Below are 25,869 nucleotides of genomic sequence, written 5' to 3' on the forward strand. Positions count from 1 at the left end.
TACAACGCTCATACGAAGACCATTTGCTATTACACGAGCCTGGCAGACGACAAAATGAAGGTACAGCTCAAATACTTCGATTTGTCAGGATTCATCCAAATGTTTACTTTCGGTTGGCGGATTCGAGGTACGAAATAAATAAATCATTCATTTTATTACGATGTAAACATAATCGAGTGCATTTCATTTGGACGAACGTTATGCCAATTTTAATTGGTCTCAAATATTTGACAATTGTCAATTAGAATATATGTAAAGCCAGAACGACAGCTGATACATAAAAGAATTAATCATACGTTTAACAACCATGAAAGTATGCAATAACAGATGCTTAATCGGTTTAATAAGACATATGGTTTACAAAATTGATAAACAGATTGACTCTTCTTTTTGACAGAAACATGTTTGGAAATCGGCCAAGGCCTGAATTAAATCATTGATACCAAAACTGGTGACGTCATATACGACTTCGATATAAGCAAAGAGTTCAGTTATCTCAACATTTTCAAAGAAGTAATGAAGTATTAGTAGCATGTGTTGATATTTGCTTTATTACTATAACTTACTATAAATCTACACGAATCGAATACACAAAAGTGTTTTATTCTCTCCATAAACATTTATCGTGTTTTATATGTTTGCTGTATTGATTAAACTAAACACCTCGAGTTATAAAATACAATTTTATGAAAACATATCATATTGTTTACCAGATCATAATCAAAACATTTCGTCTAATAACCGGTGTTTGGTATTTCGCGCTTGTCGTATAAAAAATGGCTTCCGACGTAAAAATTATTTACGAAAGATCCAAATTGATACAAATTTATTTACATTCAGAAGAGTGAGTGGGTGATAGGCCTGCTGGATGACTACACCACGTGGCTTGGGCTGGGCTGTCTAATCTCCTGGATATGTCTTCTCAGGTTCTTGAAGATCCACGAGAAATTCTTTGTAAGTTAGTATTACAGATACAAATAATGAACTTAAATAAATTAATCTCTGCGTGTTATGATTAATAAATCATATTTATTTGAGGATTTTAATTTAAAGCAGTTATTATAATGCAGTCCTGGAAACATTAAATGTAACTTTCCCATAAGAGACAAAAATAAACATCGTGTCTAGAAACGCGACTACGCTTGTAATGCCATGTGTTGACAGTTATTACAAATACATATAATTTAACATGTACTTAAGATGGTGAGGAAATAACAATATTTAAAAAAATGAGCGTTAAATATTTGTGCAAAGTTATTCGATATATCATAGTATTTGTGTACATATCTTCTCAGTTGTTGTTAAGCACCCTCTACCACTCATTTGGAGATGTGCTCGCCTTCATTTTCTGCGTCTTGGTTCTCTTCATGGGCTTCTGGATCTGCGGTTATGTCGTTCTGGGACCTTGCCACGTCAAGGTATGAGACACTATATAAACACCCGTCAAAGGTTGCAGCATCTTAGCAACATTAATGACGTATTTTGCAGAAAGAAGACATTTGTTCATTACAATGCTTGTTTGTTTATGTAAGTGAAGCTTTTAGTTATGTAATGTTCATTTTTGTATAAAATACAATAGCTTTGACTATAGCGTAATTAACTGTTTAATTTTAAATCAGGAAATACACAGACACATCTCATATCCGTAGGCTGATTTGCCCTAGTCCACCATACACCGCCGAATAATACACACCGTGTGCTCTTTTTAAGAATAGATATTCCGTACTTAATACATAGTATATCAACCGCAAAATTAGCATGTCAGCCTTTTGTTCACAATGGCAGCAGACTGTACGTACAGTCGAAACTGACCAAACGGCCACCTGAAATTAACGGCCACCTGCAGACACCGGTCAGTCTGGAATCCCCCCCCCCCGACGAAAAACACTCTATATTACACTTGAAAATAACGGCCACCTGTCCATAACGGCCAACGGCCACTATATTTCACTCCGAAATTCATGTTTGAACTGAAATCACGCGTCAGTCGTCTCGAGTAGCGAAAATTAGAAACACAGCACATCATTTGTCCGTCTATTTTGCGGTTAAAGCGTCTGATAGCGGTAATTGCCTATGATATAATAAAAGTGGCCCGCTGCGAGTATACAAATAATATGGTGTTGAGAAGATTTGTTTTCCAGGTATAATTGTCGGGGTATCTTCAAAAGAAAATATGTCAGCGTTTGTGACACGTTTAAAGTAATTATCGCTAATAAAATGACCGCTAATAAGTACTCTGCACTTCCACCATCCAGCACCGTCTGCTCCGTCAGCGAAACGTGCCAGTACATCGATCACTTAAAGAACGTTGCTTTGTCAAAGAATAACCAGGTAATGCTTGACTCCATCATGAAATTTTAAGACGAATTCTTTGCGCACCGGGTCAAGTGTTCTAGTATTCAAAAGAAGATTAGCGAGTTTTTTTTTGCGTGGAGTTAATTGTTTTGATTTTTGCGAGTAATAATGGTTGTGTGTGTTTTGAAGTTTTTTGCGTGATTAGTTATCTTGTTTTTTTGTGAATGATGTGCTATGTTTTTTTTGTTATAATGAATGAATGAATGTTTGTGTTTTGAATGAGGTTGTTTAATGAAAATGCTGTTTGTGTGATGTTTGCGAACGAATAAATTGTAAAAAATTGTGTGCGTCTTTTTCTTTGAATGAGAACGATACAGTTAGACCGTACTATCGGTTGATGGCAGCGAATCCGCTTTTTAGACTTGTACGGACGTGACGTCAATGGTACGGTACAAGCTTTATTTACTGAATCAACGAGATGCATGAGTAAACAATTATACTAGCGTTGATAAAGTCAATGCTTTAGTTTAACAATATGAAATTAAATCAATCTATAAGATATTATTCTGTATTATTCAATGTAAGTAAATTCTGTAATTATGCTTAGTTAACGGCAATGATCATTTGTTGTACACTGTATGCAAACGACTGGGTGGGGTAACGACGTAGCAATACTACCAACTGACCAACCATCTTAAAATTGTGATCTGAATTCAACGGTTACCTGTGGACAACGGTCACTTTGGTCATTTCCCTTGACTGACCGCTGAATTCAGGCTTGCCTGTATATTGTTTGCAATATTGAAGGAAAAATGGTTCAGTTCCATTCAGTTCCAGACGCCCTCGGCTGCCATGGAGTGGCTGGCTTCCATGGTAACGGGGGAAGAGATCTTCATGACGCTGGCAAGTGTCGAGACACATAAGGTCGGCAACATGGCGGTTCTGTGGTTCTCCAGAGTCTACGTCGTCGTCTTTTTTGGAATGTTCACCGTCATCGTCCTCAACGTTCTAGTGGAAATATTCAACAGCTCGTACGATGTCATAATGGTAAGTACGATCATCACAAACGTGCTCTTGGCAGAAATAGACAGCTTATAAAAAGACATAGCCTTAAAGGGGCCTTTTCATGTTTGGGTAAATTGACAAAATTGAAAAAAAAGTTGTTTCAGATTCGCAAATTTTCGTTTTAGTTATGATATGTGTGAGGAAACAGTAATACTGAACATTTACCATGCTCTAAAATAGCCATTAAATGCACCTTTTGACGATTTAAAAACCCAAAAATAATTTTTGGGTTTTTAAATCGTCAAAAGATGCATATAATGGCTATTAATTCGTTTCTCGTTGCAACGCTTTATAATTTTTGAAAAAGTATAAAGCGTTGCAACGCGAAACGAATTAATAATTTTAAGAGTTCTGTTGTTGTCGTTATATTTTGTTGAACTACGAGGATTACTTATACAAAGCATAAAACACATATGGCATTGTATCCGGAAGGATAGTCGAGTGGTCTTAATGGTAGACTTTTTGCTCCAAGACTCCAGGGGTCAGTGGTTCGAGCCCTGCAGAGGGTTACCTTTTTTCTTTTTTTAAATTTTATTCTTGATTTTTAACCGCAGCTTTTTATATCCAATGTTTACATTTAATGGCAAACTTTAAAACATGCCAAAATCTGTGAAAAAAGCCCCTTTAAGTGTTTGCCATCATCATAAATCTGCGTATGGCAATAATGAACGGCACTGACGATGTCATAACGGTAAGCAATCGTCAACGTCATCATCGTCATCATCGCCATCATCAGCATCTTCATCATCAGCATCAGCATTAGCATCATCAGCATCATCATCATCATCATCATCATCATCATCATCATCATCATCATCATCGTCGTCGTCGTCGTCACCTAACTTCTCGTGGCAATATGCATATGCGTGTATGAAGTCATGACGAAGAGTTATCGACTTGTTCCTCCCCATGTTGAACAGTCATTACGACCGCATGACGGTAAGACCACTGCCAGGAATGCTTGGTCATGGCTTGAATGAAGTTTCGTACAACAGCTCGTACAAATTATGGTTTAAAACGATTTGTCGAGAGCTCGCTCTCAAAGCTCACACGAAGGGATCGTTCGAAGTTATTACAATACGTAAACGACTTGTATGAAGAACTTGCAATAATAGTTCGAAAAAAGTTCTGACTCATTACACGAAATCACCTGAAGTTAGTATGGGATGAAAGTGAGCGAATTTATCAGCTCTTACTGTGAATTTGCGTTTGTACGAATAGGGTGTATAACTTTGTAACACTTTGCATTTTGCCCAAATGCAGAAAAAGAACAAGAAACCGCCAGATGAACGCAACATGCGGCCGCTCGAGTCGGCTATCCGTGGTGTGCTGAGATAAAGAAGCGTCAGTGGAAACTTCCGACAATCATTTCACGAGATGCTCTCCAAGAGCGACCGAGACTCCACTTCCTCCGACGAGGACTCGTTCCGAAATGAGTTGCAAAAGCTGGTCCGGTTGTCGAGCAATGCAGCGAGCGTCGAGCTGATGAGGCCAATAACCATATAAAGCTTTCTAAATGGTAAGAGTAAACAGCACTTAGGGTCGATGTAGCTATATGTAGATGTGCTGTAACCGGCAGTGATCACTGCATGAAAGATGATAAACTGCAAATATATATACATATAATAAAACTAACCCAGTGATAATTAAGAAACGCAACGGCACCTTGGTCATAGACAATAGCAGAAACATGGATAGAGTCGGATCAGACACACACAATATTGAAGGAGGCGCTGAACTGTTGATAAAAAAGTCTTAATTAAAATAATAATAAGTGATTTCGGCTATTTTTAAGTAATTTCTACAAACCTCTCACTGCCAACAAATTGATTTCATGTTCCAACTGTCATCTTTTGAGAAGCAGCCCGTCAATTATAGATACATTCAGACTTCTATTTAATGCAACCAGTCACGTACCGAGCGAATAGTCGACAACAAAGCTGACGCAAGATTTAAAGGGTAGACTAAAATAACAAATTATGAATGAGACATGGATAATATCATTGGTTTGCATGTCATATATAAACATAATGCCACCAAAAGCTTTTGTCGCAATGCAACGACATTGATTGAAGCAGAACAAGATTTTGACATGTAGTCGTATAAATGTGATTACAAAGGTGTTGCATGAATGTATTTAAGATAATACGAGTCGTATCATGAAAAGGGGAATAGTTATGCATACGCTGAATAAGTTTCTTCCGGAATACGCTTATTTAAGCGATGTAACTAAATTGCTTGTGTGTTTCAGAGTTTATTTACAGGTCCTACTGGCCTCTTCACGAGGTTATGGTAGCCCGACCTGAGTAACTAAATTGCTTACGAACTGAAGCAACTTAAAAACTAGAAATATCTCGTACTGATTGTAGACGCTAATGTGTTAACGCTTTTCAAATCACGTTTATAAAATCATAAAAGAAAACGCCTGGTAATGGTCAATTGTAAAAACATTTGCATAATTAAAATAAGTGTTTATAATTTTATATATATGCAAGTTTATTGCAAACAAGACTAAGGTAATGGTGGCAGACAAATTAACATGAGTAAATGGTTAAAAACGTATATGCAATTTTACTAACCACTGAAATTTGTAACACATTTTTTTATAAAGAGGTCTATGGATTTAGAAAATATGTATAATATTAAATATGTAACAAACAACAACCAGTAGGACGTATGAAACATTTCTGTTAAGATAATCAAACCGTTTATTGTTGTTTTATTCAGAGGGTACAAATGCCACATTTAACAATAGTCAGCATACATTACTCATTAAGTCGCAATCCACCACAATGCAATTAGTCCGCATTCAATTTACTAAACCGTTGACCAAATTAACCAAATAACCCCGCTACTGATGAGGATGGGTATGCTGATATGCTTTTCAGCTTCTCCGTTGATTGGCGATATTGGCGGTATTACGGTCCAACTGGTGTTTGCACAGTGAAAATCTTCGCACTGGCTAACCGAGCGTATTTCCGATCCAAAGTAAATGTCACCTTTCTCGATAGCATTAATTATTTTGACAACAACAGCTGTTACATTTACATCTGGATTTCCTTTGTAATTCAAGTCGTATTTCGCTCTAGACAAGAAAAGAATGTTGAAGAACGTGTCCTCAGCCGCTCGTTTGTTCCGTTCCTTTTCTGGTAAAATCGGTGAGATAACTATTTCATCATCAGACGACGTTCCTTTCATGAAGTTTTCTATCTTCCTGTGTGTGTTGTACGAAGAATCCACACCTTTCCCTGGTTTTATTACAAAACGTATTACTGCCATTGGCAAGTTTCCTACCACTTTCAGATAGTCAATTCCACACCTGACTGCCGTCTCCAGAAGTTGATAAGTCGTTGCTCCACGGGCAGCGCTGAATGCTGGTTTTATAGTACTGAAAACCTTAAGCCAGTCCGAGACGATATAACAGATAGACGGAGCACCGGGGAATGGGCTAGTATAGCATCTAGAATGGCTATCAAATGCATCCTTCTTAATTTTGGAACAATTGACAGTCTTATACTCTCGAATAAGTGGTACGAGGGCCACTTGTAGACATTTTCTTACAGCGTCAATCCATTTGCGACCGATCTCAGTAAAATTATAGTAATTTTGAGTGTACAGGTTGCAAAACTTTTCACCATACTCTGTAGCATATGAGCTTCCGGATTTGCTGCACTGGTATTTTGCCTTGAAAACGATTATCAGGTTTATAAAGGTATACAAAGGTATCTATTTAAGATGTTCAATGGTATTCGAATGAAGGATTTAAGAAAAAATCCGTTGAGTGTCAGAGTCGCAGAGACTCGTAACGGTGAATAAAGGCAAACCTTTTTTACGATAAAACATATAGAGTTTGTGTACAGTTTCAGAACTTAATATGAGATAAGTGGAATGAATAAACTATATATAAATACCTCTAAACAGTCCCTGTACCAGGAACAATCAGTTCCATTAGGGCTGTAACATTTGGCGGGCAGTGGAATGGACGTTGACTTCACAGGAGAAGAAGGATCACATGCGCAGTCGTCGTATACTGGACCTGGATTTACAACTCATCATCATCATAATCATCATCATCATCATCATCATCATCAACAACATCATCATCATCAACATCGTCAACACCATCATCATCATCATCATCATCATCATCATCATCATCATCATCATCATCATCATCATCATCCTCATCATCATCATCATCATCATTATCATCATCATAGTCATCATCATCATCATCATCGTCGTCATCGTCATCGTCGTCGTCTTCGTAGTCATCATCATCATCATCATCATCATCATCATCATCATCATCATCATCATCATCATCATCATCATCATCATCATCATCCTCGCATCATCATCATCATCATCATCATCATCATCATCATCATCATCATCATCATCATCATCATCATCATCATCATCATCATCATCATCATCATCATCATCATCATCATCATCATCATCATCATCATCTTCATCATCATCAGCAGCAGCAGCAGCATCATCATCATCATCATCATCGTCGTCGTCGTCATCGTCGTTGTCATTTTCATCATCAGCATCAGCATAATCATCATCAACATCATCATCAACATCATAATTATTGTTATTTCTATTATAAGTTTTACTAATTTACAGAGTTTCGTTAATAGTTCAACTGTATAACTAACCGAATTGTAAAATTTTCAAGTTACTCAGTAAAGTGATGTGTTCACATATTTTTGCCTTTTTTAAGTTTTAATAAAATAGAATACATAAATTATCACATAGACATAGTTTGAAACTAAATTGTTGTCCCATTGGTGATTAGAACAGCTATGTTCAGTTTAAGAATATGTATGTTCCGATATTAGTTTTTCGCTTGCGAACAACTAAGGTAAATACCACGCGTTTCAAGCCTAATTTCTTAGCAACGATGAGCGTGATAACTGCCGCATCTGCGCCGCCGCGCCGAGAAAGCGTTGTATAATTTATACCAGAGGTTTGAGTTCTTCAACTATATGCATTCACGATTGGAAACATAATGTGAATATCGTGTTAAATGGAATATTTTTGAACGGAGCGTATATAGAAAAGAATCAATCAACAATGTTTGAATTATAGGTATCGCGGAAGAGAATGTTTATGAATTATTATAATAGTCAACTATTTGCTGCGTCTTAATAACGTGGTATTTTTGTCTCAGCAAAGGTCATTCATAATTTGAGGCGGGGATGATGCGGGAATGCGGGATGCGGGAAAATAAAACTAACGCTGATCAACAAGTATAGTGGATGTCCAATACATTATCCCGCGTCTGTTGCGTACCCTCGTTGATAGTGCTTGCTACAACAGCGGGGTTACATTTGATATGTTTGGGAAACGTTCAGTTTTTATCAACACGTAGCGGCGATATCTCATGTATTCTCAATTTCACGGGTGATAACAACGCAATAGTATAAGGTTAAGCTTGTTTATATTCACAGTTCTCAATTTATTAAACGTTCACCAATAACTACAGGTATACTAGAGACAACAGCAGAAACGCTTTATAATCACTAAAACCGAATATAAAAACAATTAAATATAACAATAAATATCTTTTAAAAATGTAGTAAGCGTAAATGCTGACTTTGAAATAAAGTTTGAAATGTACGTTCCTAATTAATAATTGAATACAAAAGTTTAACCTTTGTGTTTTTTCACATGTTCACCGCATGAAATGTGTGTTATCATAGTCCAACCACACATAAGTGTAAGTAGATAAAAAATAGACTACGGGAGTGCACATCATATGTGTCCTCACATGCCTTAGTATGGGTGTATTTCTTCACCATCGAAATATTTCGTTTATTAATATTTGATTAGTTTTCTTTCGACACACAGTTTTCTTTCGACACATTAAAATCACACTTTTATTGCCGCGTCATGCGAACATGTGTCTTATAGCGTTTCAGCCAGCGTAGCTTAAGCCCAACCTGTGCATTTGCGCAGTCTGGTCTGAGGAGATGCTGTTGACTATAAAATCACTCAATGTGTTATGGTCTCATTTTGTGTCTCCTGGCAAGACTGAGAGATGCGCAGGCTGAGTTGGCTATGTATATGATGGGCGCATATAGCCAACTGGTAAATAAGGGTAGCCTATCCAGACATTCAGGATTGATTTCCAGACCGTGATGACCGAGTACGGCAAACATTTGTGGTTAGAGAATTAAACGATTTTCCTCTTATCGTGACACTATTCTATTTTTGTAGTGTTTGTTTTCTCATCTTGAAAGCAAAACTGTGTTTAGCGATATCTATTATGTCTTCCCTGGACGATTCAGTGATTGACTACTGACCCTGAAATTCTGCGAGATGGAGTTTAACGCGTAATTTTTAACTGGGCCACAATTTCAGTCGTTTGAACATACAGAGAGTAGTCCGCAATTCCTTACACTGAACAGTGCTACATCCTTTGCGCTGAGCACAGACACAATGCTGGCGTTATGTAAAGGTCTTTAAGATGAAAAGATGGAGAAAAAAAACAGCTACGCCGAAATAGCGCATAAGTGCTCTATAACCATGTTAAGGTCAGAGACTTGTTGACACCGTGTGAACTGCAAGGGTAACAAATAATGCATAAACAACACAGTATGGGTCAATAGGGCTGTATTTATGACTACCTTATTCGTGAGTAAAAAGTATTTCTCGTAGATTTATATTTTATTTATTTTCATTAATTTTCTTATTGTATATTTTGAATTTGCACATGGTGTCAAAAGTCCAAAGTTTTTTACAGGGAATTTCCATCATGAAATTATATGCTTGTGATACGTATTCGATATTCCAACAATATTGATTTAATAAGATGGTGCTAGCAAATTGTCTTTATATTCAGTTCTCATTACCATTTTCAAAATACTTTCTATACTTTCAGAACGTCAAAAAAGGGCCAAGTTGTTGTTGTTTTGTCTAAGTTATCTCTATTAAATAAATAGGATGATAAACAGTGCACACACATCTCGACCCGTGCGTTAAGACACACTATTTATAAATTTGGATGGCCTGTATTCATTTCCAACTTGCGATTAATTTTGAAAAATGAGTTGCACAGATTATACAATAGCAAACAACTTCGGTGCCTTCAGCGCTTTGATTTGCTACCTTTTGTACTCTGTTCATTATTTTTTCAAGACGTAGCATATAGTTGTCAATGTGTCAATCTGTGAAAAAGTAATTCTAATTTATTTGTATTTGATATGGCTGTTGTTACATTTTATTTCAAGAATACAGTTTAACTTTTTAAATGACGTAAGTTCAAACAAATAGAGGAACGCACTACTATTTTGGTCTATATCACATAAATGGTTTAAATTAAGAACATCGGCGTTAGAATATTGGCAAATAATCTGAACAATTTCTTCAAACAGTAACTGTTTGTTGGACCGTGGAGTCTACTTTGTTGAAATCTAGTAAGTGTGTTTGTAATGGTATTAAAAGATATTGATACATTATGAAAAATATCATGTTTACCAAAATAAAAATAAATTTATAAACATAATAAGACGTACGTATCACAGGATTCAATCAAGTGTCCACCCATTGAACAAGTTATCAGAGTTTAGAACATAAACCTTTATTTGTGTGTTCGGACAGACTTGGGTAAAAACAGTTACGTAGACCCTGACACAGACGGCACCTTTAAGCGCATGCTAGTTTTAGAATAAATTAAACAAACGAACCCTTTAATTTTGCAATTTTGATACTTGTTTAAACGGTCCTGTGTCGCTGATATTTAAGGTATACGTTTGCAATTGTACATGTAGTATGCGCAAATACGACACTAACGAAACACTTAAATGAAGGACAGTAATGGAAATCAAGTATGAATGTGTATCGCTTAGAAGTTTCAAGAAAAACTAAACGTTTACCTTCTGCTATGCCATGGGTTTCAATCATACATTGGTAATGACATAACACACTTGGTTGATTTGCATTGATATGCTGCTCCCGACTTTTGTCGAATATAGGCGTCTGTTAGGCAGGTTCCCCATTGGTACGCGTTGTTGTATTCTGCAAATGAGACGCACTCCAGCCCGCCAGGTGGACCTGTGTTGGCATCGCAATCTCCCGCCACACGTCCCCAGAAAACCACTGGCAATTTAAAGAACGATATTCAATTCTAACTATATTTAATGAAAGAAAGCTTAACAAAGAAGATAACATCGAAGCAAACTATTTAAATAATACCGAAACATTTACGTACAAAATAAAATCCAATGAACAGTCATTTGGGTTATTCATTAACAAGATCAAATTAAAAAGTGATCACATTTCGTAATGTAATGATATTCATATCAGCTATAAACGCGTCCGTCTCAACTGCTGTAAAACGATTCCATACAAGCGGTTAACAATTTGTGTATACAAACTTTTGTTACAAACTTACTAACTGACTTATTCTGCATGTGTTTTTAAAACTGATATTGACATTTAAATATTTCAATGTATTGTTTACTTCTAAAAATGTCAAGAATATTAAGGAATCTATTAATAACATTTACATTTTACTTATTGTAGACGAGATTATAAATTGCGCACACATTCGTTTATATCGTATAAGTTGCAAATGCAGATGATAAAAAAATGGATTCAGAATTAATATACTGGTTTATCAAATAAATGTAGTATGAAAATTAATTAAACACTCCTGATTGGTGATCAAGGGTAGTTCAAATAAAACGGTGCATTGTTGTAATAAAGAAGAGATCATATGTGCCGGTATTCGAGGGGTGTTCCAGAAATTCGTGGATTTTCGCTATAACTTATGAGTTTGCTGGTAAAAGTCAATGAAATTTACATATTATACAAACCAATTATCACGGACTTTATATATAAGCTAAAAATGCATGAATTCCATAAAGCGCGTTTGAAACGCGTTGCCATAGAGACCTCAGTAACGACATGCGGCGCAGGCGTGTATTTTATTATAAATATGAGCGTTACGCGAATTTAAATTTGGCTTAAATGTCGTTGATAAACAGAATTTACGGCAAATTTCACGTTACAGCGCCTAAGTCCTCCTTACAGCCCGGATTTGGCCCCTATGGACTTCCGCGTCTTCCCGGAAGTTAAATCACAGTTGCGCGGTATTCGCTTTGCAAGTAAACAGGAACTTACAGTTGCAGCAAAGCGAATCGTGCTGTCTTTTGACGCTGACTGGTAAAGAGACACTTTTGACAAGTGGATTTCCCGACACATAAAGTGCATTCGCGTTGGAGATAATAATGTGGAAAAGATTTGACAGTTGTTAACTTCATAACGTCATTTACGTTGAACAGAAACGTTACACGTGCGTCGGTGTGCGCATTGTGCACATGTTTAAATCTCTGATATATATTTATTGTTTTATGTATTTCCATGATATTTGGAGAGTAGATTTGGAAAGGACGAAATATTCTTAACATGCTATTTGTTTGTCCATTTATGTTACCAAATGAAAGTTATAGCGAAAATCCACGAACTTCTGGAACACCCCTTGTATATTAGGTTTGTAACAATAAAAAAAATCACTAAATTGAAAGAACTGGTATAACAAATACATATCTACATTATAAGGGTGCAGGATCACGTGACTCTGTTGGTTCACAATTTAATGTTAATGGATGTAGACACACCAGTAAGTGCTTCTTTTTTCCAAATAACTTTTAAAAACAATGTTCCTTAAGAATTTCAACTTGTGCATAAAAGACAGATGTTTATGCTGTTTAAGCAATTTGAAATACATCATACTTACTTTATTTAATAAGCCTGTGTTCTTGTTTAAAAAAATCTATTTATACTGCACGATTACGCATCACGCAACGTGAACTTTTGTCACCGATTTCAGACGTATTCATAGATCTATTCATATACCTTAAAATAACGGCGCAAACTGCAAGAAGAACTCTATTATGCACTAAAGATTTGTCCAAGTGTATTTCAATAACTTGAGATATTTGCAAAAATAAAGTTTTCAACGGTGTGTTCACATTCTGATCTGCCAGTGTGTAAATCGCTGAAAACTTATTTAATTCTGCATCCCAATTATTATATCTTTACATCTATTGTTTTCGAACTACGGTAATTTCGATGATTGTGACATGCCCAAACACTAAGAACGTATTGGTTTTTATCTCAATTTATTTTTGCCTACTCAATATGATGGTATCTAAAGCAAATATAATATCCTTATTCTTATCTTATCAACGCAAGCATGTGTAGTGCATTCTGATTAGATAATAAGCAAATCCTAGTTTTGAAGCAGCCCCGCTACACCGTTCAATCACAATCGTTCTGTTCTGTTCTGATAAGATTGTGCATTGAATGAAATATGAAATTGAAGAATACTGTTCTTTAAACTGTCTTATTTATCTTTTTAAAGTTAAATTTCAGATTGCACAGGTGCAAAATTAATGTACTATATATCATCTGCTCAAAACAGTGATATATTTTTTTGTTTCAAACACTTAACGCTCAGACCATCCTTTTAACGTTTTAAAGTATACGGTCTATTGTGTTTATATTGCAATTTAAATGTTCAATGAAGTCAATACATGTAGCAGACATTGCTGCAAAATCAATATTTTTCATTTTTGAACTGCACGAGCGGATTAAGTTAAGAAAATAATTCTCATATCGTTACAGTATAATGTTACACAGCATTATACAAAATTTATTTTATGCTTTCCGGTGGTTTATAGAGAAATATCAGTGAATTAAAACTGATAATTTCACTGTTTTAAACAATGAAAATTATCAGTGAAAATTATCGATAATTTTCACTGTTTATGTTAAATGACGTCATTTTTTGACAAAATGACGTCATGTTCCAAACGAAATTCTGTAGTTAAACTCTTTAACAATGTATATAAACTGTGAAATTAAGCATAAAATAAAAAGAAAATTTGTTGGGTTCGGTGGATTATCGATTTTAATTCACTCGTGATCATATAAAATATATATTTTCTATGATCACTCGTGAATTAAAATCGATAATCCACCGAATCCAACAATTATCCTCTATGTTCTTTTGCAAAAACATATATTATATTGTGCAGTTATTGATTACAAAAAAGCACTCGATAAAGTTTTCCACGAAGCATTATGAATATAATTGATTAAACCAGATCTTAAATGATAACCATGATAAAAAGTACATATGCCAATGTTTATCATGTATAAAAACAGTCTGGATATGTCATATTCGGACTTCTTTTATGTTTAATAATTGTGTGTTCTTGGGTATACAATTCCACTTCACTGGAAATATGTCTGATTCTGTTATATATTAAATGAACGCGCAATTATAGCGTGTCATCATCTGGTATATATTATCAGCCTTGTCAAATTAGATGTCAATACAAAACTAGCGTTGAACGATTCATAAGTAGCGCCGATTATACTTAATGGTTCATATGTTTGGAGTATCTATGACAACCCTTTTATTGATAAATTGAAGTACTCATTTTGCAAAATTTTTTTTTTTATTAAAAACAATATGATTCCAACTATGCTGTATTAATTAAATTCCCTTTAGTCGTTATTTGCAAACAAAGAAAATTGTTTTATTGGATGAAACGTTTTACTAATCAAAACGCAAAAGTAAATCAAGTGTTTACGGAACAGATAAATATTTTAATATTTATTTTAGTACAAATTCTTTCATTTCTGATAATGTTATGATGTCTTCCAGTTTCAATAAATAACTTTGTGACGACATACGTATTTTTGCGATGCTGTTTTATGTTGTTTTTTTAAATTTTTCAAAACAAATTTCAATGTAATTACCCTGTTAAGTTCCCAAAGTCTTATCAAGGTCGACACATTTCATATACTCTGGATTTTCGTTTAGAAAAGACCACCTCTAAACGAAAAATCCATTATAAGCGGAAAGAGTCATCCCTGATTAGGCTGTGCGGATTTCACAGGCTAACCAGGAGTGACATTTTATGTAAATGCAATTAGCCAATTGTTTACGGAATGAGGCTCATATGTCTACGATTATTCACAGAACACTCTCCTAAGGATGTCAAAAGCCGACAATCTTCGCGTGACCTTCGCCGATCATGCACCACGGGACCAAAAGGGAAATCTCGTGGGCCCAGCAGAGCAAGTGTTGGCCTGTGGTCAAAGACAAATTCTCTTGTGCAGGTTAATAGAGAGGATATTAAACTAATGGCGACCGTGGTAACATCGGGTGTTGCGGTCAACTAACCATTATCAATGACATCACTCCGAACCATGAAATAAACCCATTTATGCCTAGTTGACTCTCCCATCCTTCTAAATTGGATCAATTTATTTCCAAAATTAGGGATGTCAAGTATATTTATTTCTATATTTAGAATATTTCGTAAAGAAATTCCTTTTAGCAAACAGCGCAGACCCAGATGAGACGCCGCATTATGCGGCGTCTCATCTGGGTCTACGCTGTTTGCAATGTCCTTTTTTCAGGACGCTAGGCATAAATGGGTTAAGAAGAAAATAATTAATCACACAAATTGGAAAACAATCATGTTTTGGTTATTTAATATGTATTATTTGTAACGTATTACAAATATAATTATTTATGTACAACTTAAGATATTAATTTATTAAATAATATTTCGTATTAATAATGGGCCGGATGTATTTTTTATACATTTTTTTTAAATTGATGTATTTAAGATTTAACAAACATGTCATTTTATTATTAAACGACACAAACATACACATTGTTTATGCCCCTGGTAGGGTGGCATATAGCGGTCGCACTGTCCGTCCATCTGCTCGTCCCTCTGTCGGTCTATCCGTCCGCCCGGCATTCGTTTCCGGAGTTTTTTTCCTATAAGTTATAGTGACAGATATTCACCTGATTGTTTGTTTGTGAGTCTGCCTGCATGACGTACAGATTCAAGTTGGATTTTCGTTTGCTGCATTGATTTTCGCGAAGTTATGGGCCTTTCACTTAGACATGTCCTTTGGAATGACAATTTTCCAGACCTTTTACCTAAACGTTTGCAGATATTGACATGAATTTGGCGTGTGAGGTTTCCTATATGACTTTTAGATCAAGTATGGTTTTCGTTCCGGTCGTTTGATTTTTTACCAAGTAACGGGCATTGGTCTGTTCTGTTAAAGAATTTCCGATTTTCCCGAAGCGCATTCTGATAATGACCTCATTTTAATGTGTGAGTCTACCTACATGACTTGCAGATCAAGTTTGAGTTTCGCCGAGCTGGTCAATTGTTTTTTAAGAAGTTACGTGCCTTTAAGGCCTTTGACTTTTGAAATTGTTGCTGCGCGGCTTCAAAGTGCAGTAGCAGTAGAGGAAATTGTGTTTAACAAACATAGATCTTCTTCCATTTTTATTTTTATTTCATACGCCATTTACACCTAAAAACGAAGCATTACACTCGTTCACATTACATGCGATCTTTCCTATTATTGTTTCCAAACTATCGGCAAGATATACAGTACTACATGCTGCTGTTTTCCAAAAACCTATATGATTTATAGGTGTATGAAACATTTTCGATATTTTAACAAAAATAAAACAAGAACCCATTTTATAAAACCACTATTCCGTCTGCGTTTTCCTTCTTTATAAATATCGTATTTTTTCGTCTGCACCTATAGCGTTCTCGTTTGCGTTTAAGCCAGCGCCATAAAACATAGATTTTACTTTATCATCGATTTGTGCACTCGGGATCAGCAGGGTGATTTATTATTAAATCTATGTTACGGAGGATTCCGGAGATAGTCGATATATCACGAATGCGATATAATTCTATTTGGGTCGATAATACGGCCAACAACTATTTATAGATCACAATACCATATACTTAATACGGCCGTAGAGCGTAGGGTTGGTATATAACAGGTAAATACAGGTATGATAAACAATCCGATTCTATAGCGATCGATCGCTTTAACAGGCTGACTCAAGTCAACTTTTGTTAGCTATACAAAGATAGTTATTTTCTCATTTTATGGTGACTTATTTTAATTCAAGATGTTATGAATCTAAGTAAGTTATTAAACACCTTTATTTTTCCAGCTAAGCAGTTCTGGCATGGATACAATCAATTTTATTGTATCCAATAAAATAAACAAGAATTAAATAGTGACAAGTGAAACCGCAGGAAAGTTTAATAAGCAAAGGGTTCACCTACATATAAATATTAAGGTAAGTGTTATTTATTCTTATATTTTTACTGCAAAGTGTTGAGAAATACGCGTGTTTCATTATTCTAAGTCTTTATACTTACACAAATATTTTGATTCTATTTCAAATTAACAGTTTAACTTCCTTTTCGATATATACGCAGTGAGACGTCGTTTTTCCATTTAAACACAGCATGTGCAATCCATTTAAAGTGTTTTTGCTTTTAGTGTGTTTGGAAAAACACCCATGTGAATGCCTAAACTGTAACTCACTTAATTATATCAATATATATATATATATATATATATATATATATATATATATATATATATATATATATATATATATATATATATATATATATATATAACTGTCTTTTAGTAAAAACCCTTGCCTCATCTTATAACTGATTCAAAACATAACTAAGGAGCCTTTAATACAAAGTTTATTTATATGTCCCGGGTCATGTATGTTATGGTAAACGCCGAAAAAAATGCATTATAAATGCTTTAAACTGTTTTATTGTTTACTAATTATTCATATAAAACGCCATCATGTTAATATAAATATTCATATATTTTACTTACGTTTAGTTGTGTTCCTTTAAAAGAAATCAAACTAAAGATTCATTTACACAAAATGTAAGACGTGAAATACAATTTTATCCTTTTTTAATGTACATATTAATAATATCATATTGTTTTAGTGTAACCATGACAACGTACGACAACGATGATATCGCCGCCATTGTCATTGACAACGGAAGTGGAATGTGCAAGGCGGGTTTCGCCGGCGACGATGAACCCCGCGTCGTTTTTCCGGCCATTGCAGGCCGTCCACGATACGACATCGCGATTGCGGGAATGGGAGACAAGGACACCTACATCGGCGACGAGGCGCAGAACAAACGGGGAATCCTCTCACTGCGGTACCCAGTGGAACACGGTGTCGTCACGAACTGGGACGACATGGAGAAAATCTTGCACCACACGTTTTACAACGAACTTCAAGTGTCTCCCGAGGAACGTAAGGTTCTTCTAACGGAAGCGCCGTTAAACCCGAAAAGGAACAGAGAAAGAATGGCCATGATTATGTTCGAGACCTTTAACGTGCCAGCCTTTTACGTAGGTATTCAGGCGGTTTTGTCGCTTTACGCGTCCGGCCGCACGACGGGAGTTGTGTTCGATTCCGGTGACGGTGTGTCCCATGTTGTCCCGATCTACGAAGGGTACGCGCTGCCGCACGCGGTCGAGCGGACGAATCTCGCCGGAAGGGATCTTACAATATACCTTGCAAGGATCCTGAAAGAACGCGGGTTTAACTTTACATCCTCCTCGGAATTGGAAATAGTATGTGATATCAAGGAGAAACTGTGTTATTGTGCATTGGACTTTGAGAGTGAAATGCAGTCTGCAGCTGTCACATCATCGGTTGACAAAAGCTACGAATTGCCGGACGGAAAGGTCATCACCATTGGAAACGAGCGTTTACGGTGCGCGGAGACCATGTTCCAGCCTCACTTCATAGGACTGGAGAACTGTGGAGTACATGAACTGCTCTACAACTCGGTGAGGAGGTGCGACATAGACTTAAGAAATGATCTGTGGAACAACGTGGTCATGTCCGGTGGGTCGACGATGTTTCCCGGCATCGCTGACCGGATGAGGAAGGAGCTGAACAAGCTGGTACCAAGCGGAAGGAAAGTTAAGGTAATCGCACCGCCGGAGCGGAAGAACTCAGTGTGGATTGGAGGCTCTATCCTGGCCTCTCTTACGTGTTACAAGGCCATTTTTATCTCTAAGCAGGAGTACGACGAGGTCGGACCGGAAATCGTTCACCGGAAGTGCTTCTAGGTGTAAGACTGAGGTCCCTACTTGAGAATGGCGTGATTAAAGTTAAAGTTTTCTAATAGTCTATGTTGTTGCTCCGCTTAAACGCAATTGTGATGTAAATCGTTTTGCTGGCACAGGTTGAATTATTCCTTAAATGGTACTTATTCTTTGAAAACGCAAACACGTGTTATGGAACTGTTACTCATACGACCATTTTCATAAAGACGTAGATGGCACTTTCTATACCTGGCAAGTTAAGGTTAATATAATAGTGATTAAATATTGAAAGATGGAGCACATTTATACTGTGCCAAGGGGTTTATTCTTTTCTTCTTTACAAAGAAACGTGAATGGACATAAAAAACGCCATTATTATTACTAATAACTAATGTCTTTCATTTTACATGACGTTTTATTAGAATTTAGATAGTGAGAGTTAGCGTTTTATACATGTTGTTAACAACTTTGTGTTAATAAACGCATACAGACAAAACAATTATTTTATTGGAGTGATCAAACACAATAGTAGGCTTATACCAAGAGAACATCCACTTCGCACCGTCCACGTTATTTCTTCTATTTTTGCTGTTTAAAAAAGTTTCCAAAAACAACTTTCTTTTAGTCAGACGATATATCATATATATAGTACATGTATGGTGCTCTACTTCCTGTAAAAATGTGTAGTCCCAATTGTGTATCATCGGAATGATAATGAACCATTTATACATTTGTATATTATTTTAAACTGTACTGTACTGTACTGTACTGTACTGTACTGTACTGTACTGTACTGTACTGTACTGTACTGTACTGTACTGTGTTGTGCTGTGCTGTGCCATGCTGTGTTGTGCTGTGCTGTGCTATGCTGTGCTGTGCTATGCTGTGCTGTGCTGCGCTATGCTTTGCTGTGCTGCAATGCACAGCACTGCATTGCACTGCACTGCACTGCACTGCACTATATTATATTTTATATCATCTTAAAATAATTAAAATCGTAACTAGTCTATCGTTTAATTAAATCGTACTTCCTTTTTGTAAACGCGGACTGTCATCTATCGATTATCGACTCGTGTCGAATTGTGGAAAAAATATACTAGGTGGTAAGCGATCCCTGCAAATCATTTAATTCAAAGCTCTAAGTTTAACATATGTATTACTAATATAGTTTTACAATGCATTACACATATATTATAACAGATAAAATTACACAGATAGTTTAACAGTTATATGACACATTTTACTGTATATGTATACAAGAAATAAAATAATGGTTAGGGGTTTTAGGCTCATGGACCCTTTTAAGATATCCTGTTAATTTTTAACAATCGTTTAAAAAAAATGTGCATATATAAATGAAATCGAATCTTATATAGTAATGCTGTTAAACATATTTAGTAAACTTCATAATTAAATTACGACTTTGATATCCAATATAATATCTTTATATAAAGAACAAAAACAGGTTAATTATTTAAAATGAAGCTGAATTTATAATGCAACCCCAATAAAAGGTAAACATATGTCTTGAAAAGCAAACTACTTTTTTGTGGGCAAAGTATCGATTTACTAACAGAAAACGTTTAACACCACATTTAAACATTGCATGCTGATTTGAATAGACCGTAATCTCAGTGGGCATCCATAAAGGACATCTCGAAGTAAATTGCTACCTGTAAGTAAGAGGAACAGGCACCTCGAAGATATGAGCCAAAACTTTTGTGAAACTTCGAAAAGGGTAGTTTTATTTAACTCAAATTAGCATGGTTTTAACAGCGAAAAGAATGGTGTCTTAAATAGAAAAGAAAATGTTTCGAATGATAAAAGTTGTTTTTGCATACACACATAGCAACTAATAATTAAAAAATTAGTACAAAAAGAACGTACTTTATTGGCTTCAAGACATTTAATGTGTACTCGTCGGTTATTTTTGTTGTTTAAAAACGTATTGATACGAGAAGTGTAATTTTTCGATGACAAAAATATTGATGTTAAATATCAATTTTATATAACACGAATTTCATTTTAGCATCGACAATTCAAAAGTATAATACACGTATAATCTTGGTATTCCTCAACCAGCGAATAGAAGGTATGATAAGCGGGCCCGGGCTTTCAGTGAACGTAAGGAGGCTGGTATGTCTTGTTGTGAATACTTTCTAATATACGATAAAGAAAAGCATTAACAGAATTGTTTTTAATAACTTGTTTAAATATTCATTCAATCATTTTATAAATTTGAAGTAAAGTTGGAATTTCGTTAATGTTTAAATTATAATAAATCATGTTGTGTATCGAGTAATAAATATATTCAGATAAACATAGAGTTGAATTATTGAAATACTTAGTACTGCATTATGCTTACCAACCTCCGCACAGAGATTTGACTGTAACCAGCATAGTTGTATGGGAGAACATGGAACGACAACTTTGCGTCGAGATTGTGTATGCGTACATGATACACACGAATGGGTATGCATTCGTAAAGTATACATTCGAATACAGAGAGTTCATTATAAGGGAAACTCGATCAATTCAGAGCACGCAAATACGCATTATACAGTGTACAGTACGTTAGTTTTATTTTATGTCCACTAGTTATTCAGTTATTTTATTGTAGTGGTGTCAGACATTTAGATATTATTAAGTAAATTGCTTCTTTAAACATTAACGAAGCTGATTAAAGGTTGTTTCTTAAACTAATATCATTTACACCAGAGCTACAATTTAAGAGATTGTTGAACCAGTTCTCTGAATTAAACGACAGAGTTACAGAGTCGAGGATATTTATTGAAGCGTGTCAGCATTGGAGCGAGCTTAGCTTCCGTGGGGAATACGGTCTCTTGTTATGTGCTGCAACCTTTCCAACTCACTCAATCGTTCGATTGTCTGAACCCCTCCGCATCCCGTTTACAATACCTGACCAATTATAATTTAGTGCACTGATGTTATTATACAAGTGAATGAAAACCCGACATTCGTGAAGGTATAAAAATATTATCTTACAATGAAATGAAAATAAATATCCTCTCTATTCTCATTTGAGCAAAATAATATCACTGAACAGATGACAATCAAATGTTTTTGGTAAAGCTGGCTATTCATGCGCTTATGACGCGCATCTGTGGGAGTGTTTATTTAAGAAAAGTGTTTTACTTTTCGTTGTTTATCTGTCAAAACACAACGATTTGGATTTATAATGCGTAAGATTTGAACTAAGAACAGCGGAAACGATGCGGTGTTACTTCATGTTTTTTTATTAAATCGAAGCGATCCAAAACAATCGATTTCTTGTGTTATCGTTATATTTTGTAACAACACGTGGATAGTTATACAAAGTTTAAAATAAATGGCAACCCATGTGAAGACGGATGGTCAGGTCCGCACATTATGTTGTCGTAAAGACTCAACGACGACCCGAACATTAACTCTGAATTACACACATACACTCGTAAAGACGGATGGCTGAGTGGTTTCGGCGCTTGGCGTTACTCCATGGATCAGTGGTTCGAGCCCTGGTGCGGTTAACTTTTTTATGTTTTACTTTCATTCTTGTTTTTATATTTCAGCTCTTTAACTCTGATGTTTATATTTATCAGTTTAAAGCATTTAATGACAAACTTCAAAACATGCCAAAATCTGTGAACAAGTCCCTTTCAATAGTTCCACAAATATTCGTGCAATGTTACGGTTAACGTTATTGCTATTCTCTGCTCCGGTTATGGATATCTTTCTGAATTCTTTACTTGTTAATTTACAACGCTATGTTTGCCATTCGTCAATCTGTAGATCAGCGGACATCAATGTTCGAAAAACGAATCATCATTAGATCGAGTTTCCTTAATGCAATTATGGACACACAATGCTTTTTATCGATGTTATACAAGACAATCGCATACCATTCTTCATTTTGTATGAAAACTCCTTTTGCACCAATATAACATACACATAGAGTATTCATATATAAATTTATCAACTATACAAACAGCAACTACAAACAAAACAAAAAAGTGGTATGAACTTTTATTCAAGCTGTTTTGAAACACAGAATAACGGAACAAATGCACGTTGCGTTGCTTAAACTTGTTATTTGTTTTCTATTGGATTTGTTCGGAATATGGAACATTTTAGCGCCACATTCTCTCATGTGACATCAATATTAACCCTTCCATGGAAAGAATGGCCATTCGTAGCCACACACGCAGTCTTGAATCCAGTGCCAGTGCCAATGCCATTGGGCACAACCCCAGTTCACGCAGATACGAAGGCTGTTGTAGGCGAGGCACACGGGTTTCAAGCAGGGCCACCACCCGATGCGTCTCCAACGGCAACAGCATGACCATTTGGGCCACGCGGGCCAGACGGGCAAGAGCTGATCTGAGCTTTTTAATGCAGCGGCATCTTCTGAGCCTGTTACTACAGGAGCAACGGTGGTTACTGGAAGAGAAATATTATCTATAATTACCTCAACTCGCTTCGTGCAATTTCTGGTATGTTGCTCATTAAGATCAGGTTGAAAGACTTGCCTTTAAATCTTTACAGCTACGTTGAATTGATTTTCTATTAAAATGTTACTGTTGTTTCTCGTTGCTGTAGCGTGTAAGAAAGAGCACAGGACTTGCACATTTATGAACTTTGATATTAGTATAAATAATTAGACATTTCACAAACACTAAACATACATGTAATCGTACTGAATGCAATACGTACTTTATCCAAAAACTTAGTTTAAATAAAAAGTTTTATTTAAAAAAATAGATGATTTTATTTTTAAGAATTTTAAAATCTACGTACCCGTGTCCTCAGGGCATGGCACTGTCACCTGCTGCATAATAGGTAACCCATTGCAGAACGCCAGCACCTCGGCAGGAACGCCTTTCGGAAACGGAACAAGCTTGAAACAGCGACCGGGGCAGACACTGGCCTGTAATTGGGAGCGATAGATCAAGAGCACTAAATATTGCATGCCTTGAGGGCCACACTTTGCGTATCAAGGTTTATTTCACACATGATGATAGCATCTTGAGCTTTTAAAGAGGATTTGCCTGCCTGGAATGACCATTTGGTGAACACTAATCATGGGCAGAAAAGAGCACTGACATGACATCACTCGGTGAAATAATAATTAAACATGGTTTAATTAAAATGCTTGGTAACTTAATGCGGAAATCTATAATCTGGCAGGTTGATACGTGAATTCACTTCAACTTATGTCTATTTTACTTCAGACTTTCTTACAATGATTCCAAATATGTTACTTATTTTGCTACATGTATTTAATAGTTCTTACTATAGAAAATTCACAAACATATGTGTACATTAGTGTTTTTCAATGTGTAAGCTCTTGTTGTAATCCTGTTATCACATTAGTTATCATATTATTTTAGATGTTAAAATAAACAATTTGAGTTGTAAGCTTATTTTTTACCGATAATAAATAAATATGTACAACAATAGACATTACTATCACGTACTATCATATCAAAGTTTAATTAATGAAGTTAATCAAGTCAAAAATGTACTTACATCCGAGATTATGCATTCTCGCTTGTCAGAGGAGATCACGACAACCCAACCCTAAAAGTTAAAGGTCTTTAAATCTAAGTGACATGTACATGGCGCATCACGCAATGAAAATTAGTGTTTAAATTGCAACAAGGTCTGATAAGTTTAATTAAATCATGAAATTTAACGAAAATAATTGCTAACACGCGCATTTGTATGTTGATTTCCTGTATACTGCTCACATATAATAAGATTCAGAGCAGTTGGTTTAACCAATTTGATATATATACTGGCACACGTAATAATAACAAGGCTTTGAACGGATTGAATACTCCATCACATTTTGTTTATTATAATTTTTGTTTTTTAATTGTGATAACATTTTTGCAGGATGACATTTCACACGTGAAGAAACTACACATAAGAGAAGCCCACAAAGCAAAAAACTGAAGAGAATTGCAAACTGTACGTACATTTGAGTTGAGAACCGTCGATACCAGGCTGCCGGTGCTGTTGAGCAGCTGCATACTTTCTCGATCCACCTTAACGATGAACACATTGCCTTCGTCATCCGTTAAGGTTTCTGGTGGCACTTCTTGGCCAAAGGCAGCGACCACGATACACAGCAAGACAATCGCAAACAAGCGCATCTGTTATGAACAAAATTAGATTATTTTAAAACACGAACATTAAACTTTAATAATATATAAATACAACGTTTCCATAGTGATACAATGTTATTCTAGGTCGTTTTGTCCAACGCCTATAAGTACTGTACTTAATGTTTTCATACATTAAACGATACAACCAGACACTTTCAAAAAGTATTAACTGTAATAACTTCGTTTAAACAAAATTTAAACAAATGACTCCGTGTCAAAAAACTTCAAAACAAAAGCCTACCAACTATCAACTTACTTTTTCAGTAAGAACTAGTTCAGAACTGATACCTAACAATGTCGTCCTATGCTTTTATAATAAACGAATGTAAAAGAAATAACCAATCACTTAGAGACATGTAAA

At 35.6% G+C, this 25,869-nt stretch overlaps 4 protein-coding genes across 9 annotated transcripts; 2 read left to right on the plus strand and 2 right to left on the minus strand.

Annotated features, from left to right (window-relative positions):
- On the plus strand, nucleotides 1-25,360 carry LOC127844370 (mucolipin-1-like). Of its 4 annotated transcripts, XM_052374509.1 has the most exons (6): nucleotides 1-60; nucleotides 841-954; nucleotides 1,296-1,418; nucleotides 3,127-3,342; nucleotides 15,377-15,516; nucleotides 25,237-25,360. In XM_052374509.1, the coding sequence occupies exons 1-6, from the start codon at nucleotides 55-57 to the stop codon at nucleotides 25,253-25,255; spliced, it is 618 nt and encodes a 205-aa protein (XP_052230469.1). In that variant the 5' UTR covers nucleotides 1-54; the 3' UTR covers nucleotides 25,256-25,360. The 4 variants fall into 4 exon arrangements, 2 of the variants coding, with proteins under 2 accessions (XP_052230469.1, XP_052230468.1); XM_052374508.1 differs by lacking the exon at nucleotides 25,237-25,360 and having other exon boundaries at nucleotides 15,377-15,736; XR_008032693.1 differs by lacking the exons at nucleotides 1-60; nucleotides 841-954; nucleotides 1,296-1,418; nucleotides 3,127-3,342; nucleotides 25,237-25,360 and adding exons at nucleotides 11,870-12,163; nucleotides 12,874-13,003 and having other exon boundaries at nucleotides 15,377-15,736.
- On the minus strand, nucleotides 5,917-13,441 carry LOC127844368 (uncharacterized). Of its 2 annotated transcripts, none has more exons than XM_052374506.1 (4): nucleotides 13,240-13,441; nucleotides 11,256-11,478; nucleotides 7,272-7,396; nucleotides 5,917-7,044 (listed from the first exon to the last, which is right to left on the minus strand). In XM_052374506.1, the coding sequence occupies exons 2-4, from the start codon at nucleotides 11,281-11,283 to the stop codon at nucleotides 6,178-6,180; spliced, it is 1,020 nt and encodes a 339-aa protein (XP_052230466.1). In that variant the 5' UTR covers nucleotides 11,284-11,478; nucleotides 13,240-13,441; the 3' UTR covers nucleotides 5,917-6,177. The 2 variants fall into 2 exon arrangements, with proteins under 2 accessions (XP_052230466.1, XP_052230465.1); XM_052374505.1 differs by lacking the exon at nucleotides 13,240-13,441 and adding an exon at nucleotides 11,591-11,699.
- On the plus strand, nucleotides 17,172-21,661 carry LOC127844367 (actin, cytoplasmic 1-like). Of its 2 annotated transcripts, none has more exons than XM_052374502.1 (3): nucleotides 17,172-17,227; nucleotides 17,405-17,533; nucleotides 18,219-21,661. In XM_052374502.1, exon 3 carries the CDS (start codon nucleotides 18,226-18,228, stop codon nucleotides 19,363-19,365), a length of 1,140 nt encoding a protein of 379 aa, XP_052230462.1. In that variant the 5' UTR covers nucleotides 17,172-17,227; nucleotides 17,405-17,533; nucleotides 18,219-18,225; the 3' UTR covers nucleotides 19,366-21,661. The 2 variants fall into 2 exon arrangements, with proteins under 2 accessions (XP_052230462.1, XP_052230464.1); XM_052374504.1 differs by having other exon boundaries at nucleotides 17,191-17,237.
- On the minus strand, nucleotides 23,349-25,869 carry LOC127844369 (uncharacterized). The gene is made up of 5 exons (XM_052374507.1): nucleotides 25,765-25,869; nucleotides 25,320-25,496; nucleotides 24,868-24,918; nucleotides 24,136-24,265; nucleotides 23,349-23,778 (listed from the first exon to the last, which is right to left on the minus strand). Exons 2-5 carry the CDS (start codon nucleotides 25,494-25,496, stop codon nucleotides 23,501-23,503), a joined length of 636 nt encoding a protein of 211 aa, XP_052230467.1. The 5' UTR covers nucleotides 25,765-25,869; the 3' UTR covers nucleotides 23,349-23,500.

Source organism: Dreissena polymorpha, chromosome 9, assembly GCF_020536995.1.
Source record: "Dreissena polymorpha isolate Duluth1 chromosome 9, UMN_Dpol_1.0, whole genome shotgun sequence".
NCBI lineage: Eukaryota > Metazoa > Mollusca > Bivalvia > Myida > Dreissenidae > Dreissena > Dreissena polymorpha.